Source organism: Sphaerodactylus townsendi, linkage group LG01, assembly GCF_021028975.2.
Source record: "Sphaerodactylus townsendi isolate TG3544 linkage group LG01, MPM_Stown_v2.3, whole genome shotgun sequence".
Lineage (NCBI taxonomy): Eukaryota > Metazoa > Chordata > Lepidosauria > Squamata > Sphaerodactylidae > Sphaerodactylus > Sphaerodactylus townsendi.
The window spans coordinates 30,704,124-30,716,412 of record NC_059425.1 but is presented as its reverse complement, the minus strand read 5'-3'; the positions used below and the strand labels follow the sequence as shown (position 1 = coordinate 30,716,412).

General features: G+C 46.4%; 1 protein-coding gene across 1 annotated transcript in view; it reads right to left on the bottom strand.

The window, feature by feature from the left end:
• The window catches only part of EFR3B (EFR3 homolog B), a 118,116-nt gene that overhangs the window by 44,707 nt on the left and 61,120 nt on the right, over positions 1 to 12,289 (bottom strand). The window contains 1 exon segment of the mRNA XM_048516679.1: positions 10,069 to 10,196. Coding sequence (XP_048372636.1) covers positions 10,069 to 10,196 — 128 coding nt within the window.

Here is a 12,289-nt window from a genome sequence, read left to right as displayed (position 1 = left end):
GCCAGAGTGGTACAGCACAGATTTTTGCTTAGATAGGCGACCATTTCTTCAGGGACTGCTGTGCTGTGGAGGAAATGTAGAGTGGAGGATGTGATTTAAAGCACCCAAGGGTGAGATGGGCAGAGGGTTAAAGTCCCCCTTTCCTGAGTCAGCTGCCTTTCCCTTTTGGTCCCTCCCTAGCAACCACTCTTCCCCAGACAAGTGGGGCGGGGGGGGGGAGATATGAAAGCAGCAGGAGGGTTCAACCTTGAACTTTTTCTCAATTGCAGAAAGCACAGAAGCAGGCAACCGAGACAATTAGGAGTTCGGGGCACCTTTCCTATGAGGAAAGGCAGAAGAGTTTAGGGGGGAAAAAAAGATACGATAGAGTGGAGTGGACACACGGAACTTTTTACCCCTCTCCCCAAATACAAAAACGGTCATGGGTCCAGAGTCGGCCCGTCAGGAGTGCTCTGATGAGGAGCACTGGCAGAATGACCCCACCGTGCTGCAGACCCAGTCAACTGGGCCTCAAGAACAGTCGGAAGCCTGACAGGATGCGGCAGAGACAGAGCTGGCCCAAGTCAAGAGTTGGAAGCCAGTGTGTTTGCAAAAGCACCCGCAGCCACTGAGGGCCAGCCAAGCAGTCCATCCAGCTCACCTGAGTCTTTGAGGCGGCTGAGAATTCGTACCTGGCAGGAACTGTACACTAAAAGGCTTAATGCGTGCTTGGAGACCCTAAGGTAATGTAGAGAACGCTGTGAGCCAGCTCAAGATAAGGACTGAGCCATAGCACAGGTATATATGAGACAGCTCCAGGAAGTGGAAGTTGCAGGAGCAACCTTGTTGAAAGCCAGCTTTCTGCCACATCTGCTCAGACAGAACTCAGCCTTAGGTTGGAGTCCCTGACCTGACCTACGACCCTGAACTGCCTCTTCCCAGATCTTTTCCTCTGGACTCAATGTAAGGCAGCCTTCTCTCTTGCTTCACATCAGTTGTAACCTGACAGGACAAAAACTCAAAGGGATTCTATGATGTAGTTGGGCAGTAGATTCAGGATGGACAAAAGGAAATATTTCTTTACACAGTGAGCGATTACAATCTGGAATTCACTGCCAGAGGTTATAATGATGGCCACAATCATAGTTAGCTTTAAAAGTGGGTTAGAAAGATTCATGGAGGAGAGACGCATCAATGTCTACTAGCCACGGTGAATGAAGGGAGCCTCCATCTCTAGAAGCAGCAGTGGTGCAGTGGTTAAGAGCAGGTGCATTCTAAATCTGGAGGAACCGGGTTTGAATCCCCGCTCTGCCGCCTGAGCTGCGGAGGTTTATCTGGGAAATTCAGATTAGCCTATACACTCCCACACATGCCAGCTGGGTGACCTTGGGCTAGTCACAGCTTTTCAGCGCTCTCTCAGCCCTATCTACCTCACAGGGTGTTTGTTGTGAGGGGGGAAAGGCAAGGAGATTGTAAGCCTCTTTGAGTCTCTTACAGGAGAGAAAGGGGGGATATAAATTCAAACTCCTCCTCCTTCTCCTTCCTCCTCCTCTTCTTCTTCTATAGAAGCAGCAAACCTTCAATACCAGGGCTGGGAGGCAGCCAAGGAAGGGCCTTGACCTGTCTGCTGTGTTTGTTTGGCCCTCCAGGGAAAATGGTTGGCTGCTGTGTAGAGCAGTATGCTGGAATAGATGGATCACTGATCTGATCCAGTAGGCTGTACTTGTCTTCTTGGGCAATTTAAATCACATGCCTACAGTTAGTTTCTGATGGGAATTGTAGTTCCTGAACATCTGGAGAGCCGCAGGTTCCCTACCCCTGGCCTAGTTACTCCACAGCTGAGAGCACCTTTGCATTTGGTGACACACCAGCATGTTGTCATTTTGGCCTGGGAGTCCCATAGAAGCCCCTGTGAGCTACAACATCAACATTTGGCATTTTATCCAAGTAGCAGAGAAGTTGCAGCGTTCACCTTAGTATTTGATCCCAAACACCAGAACTTCATGTGTTCTGTTTACCCCCTATGCCACAAGCGTCAAACTCGCGGCCCTCCAGATGTTGTGGACTACAGTTCCCATCATCTCCTGCCAGCATGATGCTGGCAGGGGATGGTGGGAACTGTAGTCCATAACATCTGGAGGGCCACGAGTTTAACACCTATGCCCTATGCCTTTTAGCTGGAGATTTCAAGGACTGAACTTGCAACCTTCTGCAGGGAAAGCAGATGCTCCTATACTGAGAAACAGCCTCTCACCCAATGGTGGAGATGGGTGGGACTAGTGAAGCCAGACCCATGAATGTCTATTAGCCAGTGGAAGCTATACAGGGCCTCTGTGTTCAAAGACCCTTTCACAGGGGTCGCCCAAGACCATCGGAAAACACCTATTTCCGATGGTCTTAGGAACCGAGACACGAATAATTTTATGGTTGGGGATCACCACAACATGAAAAAATGTGGTAAAGGGTCGTGGCATTAGGAAGGTTGAGAACCACTGCTTTAGAGAAAGGATGTCATATTCTGAGTCTGATCCAGCACAGCCTTCTCGTGCGTCTTTTATTCCTCTCTGTTTCAAGGGTAAGACTGAGGACTGGGCCTTGCCCGGTGTCGGCATCACAAAAGGAGAGGCAGAAAGAGAACTCCCTTCCTCAAGAAAAGTCAAGGGGTCCTCTGAGTTCTGGTCCCCGGTGACAGCAGCGGCATCAGGAGGCGACAAAAAAGCTTCTTGCGCCTTTTTGAGGAGCGAGCCAACCCGCCAGGCAAAATTAATCATCCGAGTGAAGAGAAATGGAGCTCACAGGCTGGGGCTGTTGACAAGGCGGGGCAGCCATGGGTTTCTAAGGTCACTTATTAAATCTTTCCAGTAATGAGTCCTTCTTTATTGGATCAGGCAAGGGACTAGACAGAAGAGAGCGCGAGAGGCGGAATGGCGGGATATGAATCTTTATTGGACATGCATTACTGGGCGAGCGGCCCAATTAAGCTTTGCTCTCAGGACTTGCCTCACGTCACATTTTGTTTGTGGAGACAAATTGGAGCTGGGCTGGGGGTGGAAAGCCGGGCGCACTTTGACAATGAGCAGATTAAAGCACCGAAGCATTTTCCAGACTGTGTCACTACATGTTTTGAATACTCTCCCCATAGTGTGTGTGTGTGTGTGTGTGTGTGTGTGTGTGGAGGGGGGACTATTTCCCTGAATATAGAAAACTATCAAGGCAGGGGCACAGTTCTACCAGAAGCTGTCAAACAGAATGAAAATTAGCAGTGCACTGAATTCCTGCTTGCTTACATTTAATTGTTGACCGAGTAATTTTTTTTCTCCTCTCTCACTCACTCATGCATACACACCCTGACACTGTTCCTGTACCCTGGTGTCAATTTCTGGACAATGTGGCCAGAAATTTTTTCTACAAGTGTGTCGATTTCTGGACAAGGTGTGCTCCAGCCAATTAGAGCACCACACAATGAACCAAATGATGCAACTTCAGCATCGTCCAATCAGACTGGGCTACACAATCACATGACAGAGATAATCTGGAAGAAGGAAAATGCAATTTTGTGTTGGCACTAAAATAATTCTGTGGTGATATACAGGCTGGTATACACCAGAGATAGGGTGGTTGCAGAAGCCTGTGTAGAACAAGCAGATATGACTCTACTAATGCCTTGATAAATATTTTAAAAGTAACTTCAGCAAGCAGTCAGCTCACACAGCTCACATTCCTGTTCCTTAGTCCAAACTGCCTTGCATGGATGATGAACATCTATGATATCTCCATGGAGAAAGAACAACAAACCAACAAGTAGAGATGTGTTAAACTGCTTTATGCTACTTGTCTATCTAGTTCAGTATCATCTATTGTGACTGGCAGTCTCTCCACAATCTCAGCAGAGAAAAAAACAGCCTGCTCCTGAGATTCTCTGATGAGAGATGGCAAGGCTTGAACCTGGCGAGATCTGAACAAGAGTTGACATATGAAGCCAGTGTTCTACAGCTGAGCCATGGCCCTTAATGATTTCCCCACCTGCAGTCTCCTGACCCCAATTGCACCTTCAGGTCTCCAACACAATCTCCACAATTTGCTTTCTGCCACTCCACAGCAGCTACAGCAAACATTGTCACAAAGTCCATCTATCCCCATGGCAAGTGCAAATTGCGCCACACAGCAAAGATTCGGGAAAGGTAGCCTTTCCATTTTTCAAAGAGAGCCAGCATGGTGTAGTGGGTTAAGAGCAGGTGGATTCTAATCTGGAGAACCGGGTTTGATTCCCCGCTCTGCCACTTGAGCTGTGGAGGCTTATCTGGGGAACTAGATTAGCCCGTGCACTCCAACACACGCCAGCTGGGAGACCTTGGGCTAGTCACAGCTCTATGGAGCTCTCTCAGCCCCACTCACCTCACAGGGTGTTTGTTGTTGGGGGGGGGGAGGGGAAGGGAAAGAAGATTGTAAGCCCCTTTGAGTCTCCTACAGGAGAGGAAGAAGTATAAATCCAAACTACTACTCCTCTTCCTCTTCATATAACCTCATTCCCGGATGTTTTGTGGATGGTTCTGCCTCCTGCAATAACCATTTGGTTATTGTACCCACTGCCCTGTGAAAGATTTCTAAAGGAGCCTGCTAGTACGAAAAGGTTGGAGATCCCTGCATGACACTATAATGGCTCATGAGGAGGCAACTACTTAGGATCTCACTGTCAATACAATCTGGGTAGTTTTGATGCCTTTTTGTTTTTTTTACAAGAGTGCCTTGAAGCAGCTCTATTTCTATAGATTCCCATCGGCGAGCGAACTCCACCACAGAACCAAGGACAAAAGGCAATGCCTTTCAGAGATAGAGAGGGAACTTTCACAAGATGCTGAATGATGAAGAACTTCCTCCTCTTCGAATGAAATACAAAGAAACAGAGGGGAACCTCACGCAGCCAACCAAGGAGTGCTTTTCAATAGACTTTCCAAAGATGAATGCCTTGCTACAGCTAGCTGAGACTGCCAGCAGAATGGAACTTGCTGGCCAGCAGAGGAGAGTGGATCAAAGGAAAGGCAGCCATCAAAAGGGGGGGGAGAGAGAGAAAGACACCCCCAGCTTAGTACAGTGGCTGGCCATCTGCTGGAAGAGCAGATTGCACTATAAAAAGAATGATAACAAATTAAATTATAATACATATGAGAAATTATAGTACCCCAAAAAGAACTAGAGTGAGAAACTGGATCATCAAGGCTACCAAGGGCCAACCGTTCTTCAGGAAAAGAGAATCAAACTGAAGACAGTGGTAAGGCAGAGGAGGAAGCAATTTCCTAAATAAACAATCCAAATGATGTGCTTTAACAAGCCAGGGTTTTTTTCTTGCTTCCAAAGCAGGAGCTTAGAATCTTGGGCATTTTTGATGCCACGCACAAGCAAGGAGAGCAGAAATATAGGAGGGAATGGGCAAGCTGCTCAGATGTTTTTGGTGCCAGCAAACCCGAAGTTTGCTGCTGACATCAGAATGCAGCCTCTGTCTCTAAACTGAGAGGATGAGACTTGGAAGTACCATTAGCTACAGCTGACTTATGGCGACTCTGCAGAATTTTCAAGGGAAGAGATTAACAGAGGCAGTTTGCCATTGCCTGCCTCCGTGTAGCAGCCCTGAGCTTCCTTGGTGATTGTCCTTCCAAGTACTAACCGGGGTCAATCCTGCTTAGTTTCTGAGATCTGATGAGGCTGACCTAGCCTAGGCCATGCAGGTCAGGGCTAATGGAGAAAATACCACCATGCAAAAGGAACACAAAGCTCTCATACATATAATGAAGTTCTGAAAGCTGAAACTAGTGCACACACAGGGGAGGCCCCACGTTGAAGGAAAACAAGGGGTTCGTTGCTTGCTTCCATTCATCTGGGGTCTAAAAGAGAAGGGAGGAAAGGGGTTCCAAAGAGGGTATCATTCAAGCCTGAATTTTACTGCCCCTGCCATAGCAACCTTTAAAATAAGAGGTGGAGGGAACGCCCCTTCACAGCCACAGTGAACGGGGAAGGGGGGAGCAAAATGGCCTCAAGGGTCATTATGAGGCAACCACCTGCCCCCCCTCCACCTCTAGACTTTTGCAGTCTTTCTCTTGTTAACAGCTTCTTTTCCCAAGCTTGGTTATGTGTAAAGCTTTTAGTGTCACCTGGTACATTTTATGGATTTTTAATTGGCTGATGGCCAGTGGAACCTCACCAAGCCTCCAGAAGATGGCTGTCACATCCCTTTTATGCTAAACTGCATTAACTATGCACGAGCTGGCCTTGTACTCTACGTTTCTCAACCTGCTCTACCCGCCACCGCAGCAGACCACGTAGCATCTCTCATTTAATCCTCACACCAACCCTGTGATGTAGGTTAGTTTGAGAGATGATCGCTATAGAATTTGGCTGGAGGTAAAATTGGAACTCTATATCTGAGCTACCACACTACTGCCTCAAGCCCGTGTAATTATGTTCACAAGGAGAAGGGGGGGGATGACATAACACTAGACCAGTGGTGGCGAACCTTTGGCACTCCAGATGTTGTGGTCTACAATTCCCATCAGCCCCTGCCAGCATGGCCAATTGGCCATGCTGGCAGGGGTGATGGGAATTGTAGTCCACAACATCTGGAGTGCCAAAGGTTCGCCACCACTGCACTAGACCTTTACAATGAAATCACTGTATTTCCAACAGGTCTCATCAAAAGTAATAAAAGCTTGCATTCCGGGAATTATTCTCCCTGAGGAGAAACACAAATTTGCACTGGTCCCCAAAATATCCTATTTACTAGAAATATTAAAGCATCATCAGAGAAACTGGAGCTGAGCTTTTGTGTCAGGTTTTAAATCAACTAAACATCTTAAAATAGATCTTTCCCTCAGAAATCTTTGCCTCAGACATCAAACTATCATTCATCAAAGGTCCTGTTCCTGTATCTCAAGCAAAAGCTCATTAGCAGTCTCTTGAATATAGAATCTCTGAGAGAGTTTTGAAGGGACTTTTCAATTCCGATGAAAGCAGGAACCTTTGCAGCTTTGAAATGGCTCCTATTTTTTTTACATTTTTCATCCCCCCTTCCACCTCCCATCACCAGCTCATAAAAGCCAAATTCAAAGTGCAAACGGCAGCACAGAACACAAAGGGGGATCGGCCAGAGACTAGGTTTTGTTGGCAAGACAAAAGAGAACAAATCCCAGAATTATTTGAAAGGAGCTTTCTGTCCAATGCCTCCAATTGTAGCAGCAATTTATCCTGTGTGACAACTACACCCCCAGAAGTCCCTGGAGCGTCTCTCCAACAAACACCATCTAGTATGAGAAACACCTCCATGCGTGAAACAACAGGCAACTGTTGGGAGAAGGTGGGAGAGAGGACAGACATAGAATTTATTTAAACAGCCAAACCAAACATGGCGGAGAATAAGATTTTAAAAACAATAAAGGGCCAAAGAGTCAGAAGAGACTAAAAAAACACTTCAGCCAGGGTAGCACAGTAGTTAACATAGGGGTTTAGAACAAGGGACAGCCATATTCAAAGTAAATCTCAGTTCAGCAGATGAAGTTGGATCTCTCATGCTCTCACATGGCTGTTGTGAAGATAAAATTTAGGAGAGACGAACCACTGAAGAAGAATGGCTCTGCTGCTCCATAAAATGAGAGGGCCCTCTCTCTCCCTCAGCCTTCCCCTCTCTCTGACATGCAACACTCTATGGTAGCCTACCATCTCCTTGATGAGTATAAATCGACTCCCTTCACCCTGTAAGGAAAGCATGCAAGGTTCTTTAATGGAACAACCTCATTACTATTTATTTTTATTTGTTTTCTATCTCAGCCTTTCCCATCTGAAGACTGGAGTGGCTACAAGGCACAACTCAGTGTAATTACAAGATGGATCTAGTTACGGTTAGTTAAGCAAAATAAAAAGAACATGAAAGACAGGTCACAGGTTAACTTACAATCCTTCAACCTCTGGTCCAGCCTTGAAGGGAGGCTGGCTGTAGGTTATATAGTGTACCCCTTCGATCTGCACCTGCAAGGGCATCCTTTTTCTTCACTCTTTATCATTAAAACCAGCTGACAGCATGCCAGTCTCTCCATCTCTCACTGACAGATCCCAAACAAAGGAAGAGCTCCCCTTTCTAGATCCACCCCCATGCAGACTCCTGGGGCATTAGTCGATCTGGATTCTATGTCTCCAGACTCAAGCTAGCCAGAGAATGGCCCCTCCAATCAAGAGGTGATATCAAACTGTTACCACCTTTGGGTTGTAAATCTCTCTATATACATTGTTATCTTTCCCATATTCTGCCAATCTCCGAAATGCCAACTTAGCCTCCTACCTTAATAGGTCACAGCATATCTCTGCCCATCTGTGCCTCATTCACAACAACCGCGTAATCTCTGCTCCTTGGGGAAAGAGTGCGATTTTTTTAAAAGACAGATAACCCATTGGCCTTCAATTGGGGGATGACATGCAGGAACACTGTCACCATTTTCTTTTGGAGACTGAGGTAGAAAGAGTAAGGAAAAGGCCATCTAGAGGTAGAGGTGGTTCACACAAGCATATGCAACGAGTGGTGACCTGCATGGGTAAACTGCACAGATAAATCATCTCAAAGCATAACGCTTGCCAATAAATGTCTACCACCTGCTGCACACAACATTGCCTGTACTGAAATCAATACACGTTTGGAAAAGCAGCATTCCCAGAAACTGGAAGGGAGCCTTCACATATATCTATCTGCATGGGCTCTGTATGTTTCTGTGTTCATAAGCTCTGTGCCCACAAGCTTGAAATGGTGCTTAGGTGAGGGGCTAGGCTGCCTCTTCCTGTACATGTATTCCCAATCACAGGGAGAGAGCATACATGCACAGACTCCTTGTTCATGATCAGGCAGTGTGGTATAGTGGTTAAGAGCAGGCGGACTCTAATCTGGAGAAGTGGATTTCATTCCCCACTCCTCCACATGAACTGCGGACTCTTATCTGGTGAACCAGATTTGTTACCCCACTCCGACACATTCCTGCTGGGTGACCTTGGGCTAGTCACAGTTCCCTCTGAACTCTCTCAGCCCCACCTACCTCACAAGGACTCTGTTGTGGGGAGGGGAAGGCGTTTGTAAGCCCCCTTGAGTCTCCTAACAGAAGAGAGAGGACAGTATAAATCCAAACGCCTCCTCTTCTTCACACAGGGGGCAGCGTCAGCATGCTTTTGCCCATGCCCCCTCTACCTGCATTGATTTTAACAGGCACATTGCCATGTGCAGAGGGCTCATATGTGCAGCTATCACTCATGAAGCATATGGCAGTCAAACTGTAAAAGCCATCCCTTGGCAACTAGTAGTTAAGTTTCAAGAAGATGGCCACGTTCGTCTGTTACAGCAAAACAGAGAGCTTTATGGTACCTTACACAAACAGAATCATTGTGGCATAAGCTTTCGTGGATTGTATCTCACATTGTCTGACATCCTAAGTGTGTCCATAATCAGCACGCAAGTATACACCAGGGATGAAACGCAAGAGGTAATCTTTGATACCTCTTTGCAAAGCTCAAATATATACCTATCGTAACAGCAGTAATAGCCTGCTATTATACGGCTAGGTGACCTGGCCCAGATGATCTGACAATATAAGGCAGTTCTGTATGTTCCAAGTCAGAAACAGCAAAGGCTAAAAATACATACGCAAGAAGATCTTGTAATTGAGGGCAAAAAGGAGCCAGAAAATAAAAAGAAAAAAGGAAAATCCTGTGGCCAAACGTAAGGACGATGCATTGAGGGAATTTAGTATCTAGTAATGTCAGGTTCAAAAGAATCTGAGGCAGAAAGATAACAAGTCACGCTCCGAAAAGGCAAAGGGTAGCAGCCAAACTCCCCCTCCCAAATCCAATGGTCGGAATGGGACTTGGCTGTGGCATCTGCTTTTCATGCAGAAGGTCGCAGCCACAAGCAGCAGGAGACACAAGAGACACGAGACCCGGGATAGCAGCGGCCAGTCAAGAGTAGACAACGCTGACCTTGATGGACTGACTGATGGTCTGACTCAGCAACAAGTTTTCAATGTTCTGCAAAAGCTCCATGTTAAACGATGTTTCCAGTGATCTTACCCATATCGGTGTCTGCTCACATCTCTGATCAGCTTCTCTGACAGATATGCGCCAATGCGGTCCAGCTTCTCAGGAGCAGATAGTGCATAGAAGGTCAGCTTCTCCATGTTGGTTTTCACCAGCCCATCCTGGGGGGTGGGGGGGGGAGAGAGAGAGAGAGAGAGAGAGAGAGAGAGAGAGAGAGAGAGAGAGAGAGAATGTGATTGCATCAGACCTTAAACCTGCAATGGGACTAGAACTACCAAGCTCTGGCCAAAGGAAGTAGCTACACAGAAGATCACCTGAAGCAAAGCAGTCTCTTGAAACATAGGTTATGGGGCAAGGCCTGGTTATGTTTGAGCTCTGGGTGGAACACTAAACTTGTGGTTGCCAACTTTTTGGTATGGTGACCCAAAAGTCCAAATTTACATGGCATGGCGATCCACTAAAAGATTGACCATGCATAAATCAATAAAAGACTGGTTTTCTCTGTGACTGTGAAAATGCTTCCTCTTAGAAAAGAATGGCAATGTTGGAGCAGTTGCACAAGGGAAAAGCTAACCTGAATCATATATTGAAGCTGTTGCGTAATTAAAAATGTGATCTAAATCCAAAGACTGCTTGAAGAAGGGAACACATCGGTGTGTAACGGGCCTTTATAAGAAGAGTTACGCTGGGGATTATGGAAAAAAGAGGAAGGCTTTGGACAGAATCCCTAGGCCCCCTGGGAAGTTTACTTCCTCTGAAGCACACTATGTCAAGAGGAAGGCCATCCTAGGCCCAAGTATCCATTTTCTTCTTCCTCCTTGCCTGAAGAGCGTAGTGTAGTGGTTCAGAGCAAGTGCACTCTAATCTGGAGAACCAGGTTTGATTCCCCACTCTGCCACTTGATCTGTGGAGGCTTATCTGGTGAACTTGATTAGCTTGTGCACTCCAACACGTGCCAGCTGGGTGACCTTGGGCTAGTCACAGTTCTTTGGCGCTCTCTCCTTACAGGAGAGAAAGGGGGGATATAAATCCAACTCCTTCTCCTCCTCTTCCTCCTTCTTCTACTTTAAAGCAAGCTACCCTGAAACCATAGTAGTAAGAGGGCTTCTGTCACCTGTTCTGCCCAACCAAGAACATCAGCAAAGGATTTCAAGATAAATGAAACATATTTTACTTGCATTATTTTTTAAAAAGAAAGAAGAATGGTGAAGAGGGAAGAATTATCATGAGCTTAACTCATCCCCTCCTTTCTTCTGATGGGACTTCATCTTTTTAGAGTGTAACCTTCAGGATAGCCTGCCCTCCCATCCTGATCTGAAACTGCAGCAGCCTCTTTGGGAGACAACTGCCTGAAAAGCAGGATATAAACAGACCAAATAAACATAAAATACCCCTTTGCCACAAACGGCTCAATCCTCTCCTCCATGTAGCTCAGTGTTTGTAATTAACTGTAATAACTGTTTTATTTTTAACTGGTTGATTTATATGTTTTGATCAGACTGCTGCCCTCTCTACAGGAGCTGACTGATTAAGACAGGCTGGAAATCCATTAAGCAAACAGAAATATGCTCATGTCAGGAGTTAACACCGCTTGAATACTTTATTATTATTAACAGTAATCTGGGCGCTCACAAAGGGTGAGGGTGGTGGTGGTGGTGGGGAAATGGCATGCAAACACTTCCCCGAGATTCTACAAGCTCTTAAGGACTGGAGCAGACGGGTTTCTTCATCTCCCTGTTTTGTTTTCTTCTTTTAATTGGCTCAGTTCTGTGCCTTCTGGGGATTCAGGCATCAAGACAACATGGAGAGGGTCCCACTCCCACTAGAATCATAGAGTTGTAAAGGGCCACATAAGCCATCTAGTCTGTGCCATAGAGAGGGTCCTGACATACTGCATCTGTGCATGGTTTGACAGATAGGAAGGCGCTCCATCGGGTGATTACTACTGCCCATAGAATAATTGGACAACCTCTCCCTTCTTTGGAAGAGCTGTATAATTCCCGCTGCTTAAAGAAAGTTCAGAATATTCTGAAAGACCCGTCTCACCCTGCATACTCTTTTTTAAAAATATTATCATCTGGCAGACGATATAGGATCATAAAAACAAGGACAACTAGGCTCAGAGACAGCTTCTATTCTGGAGCTGTGGCTATGCTGAACTCTGTGGTGTTGCATTGACGCGGCTGCGGCTGTGTAGGGATTGTGGAAGACGGGGTGTGAGGACTGCAGAAATGTGCATCGGGGGATGTTTGTA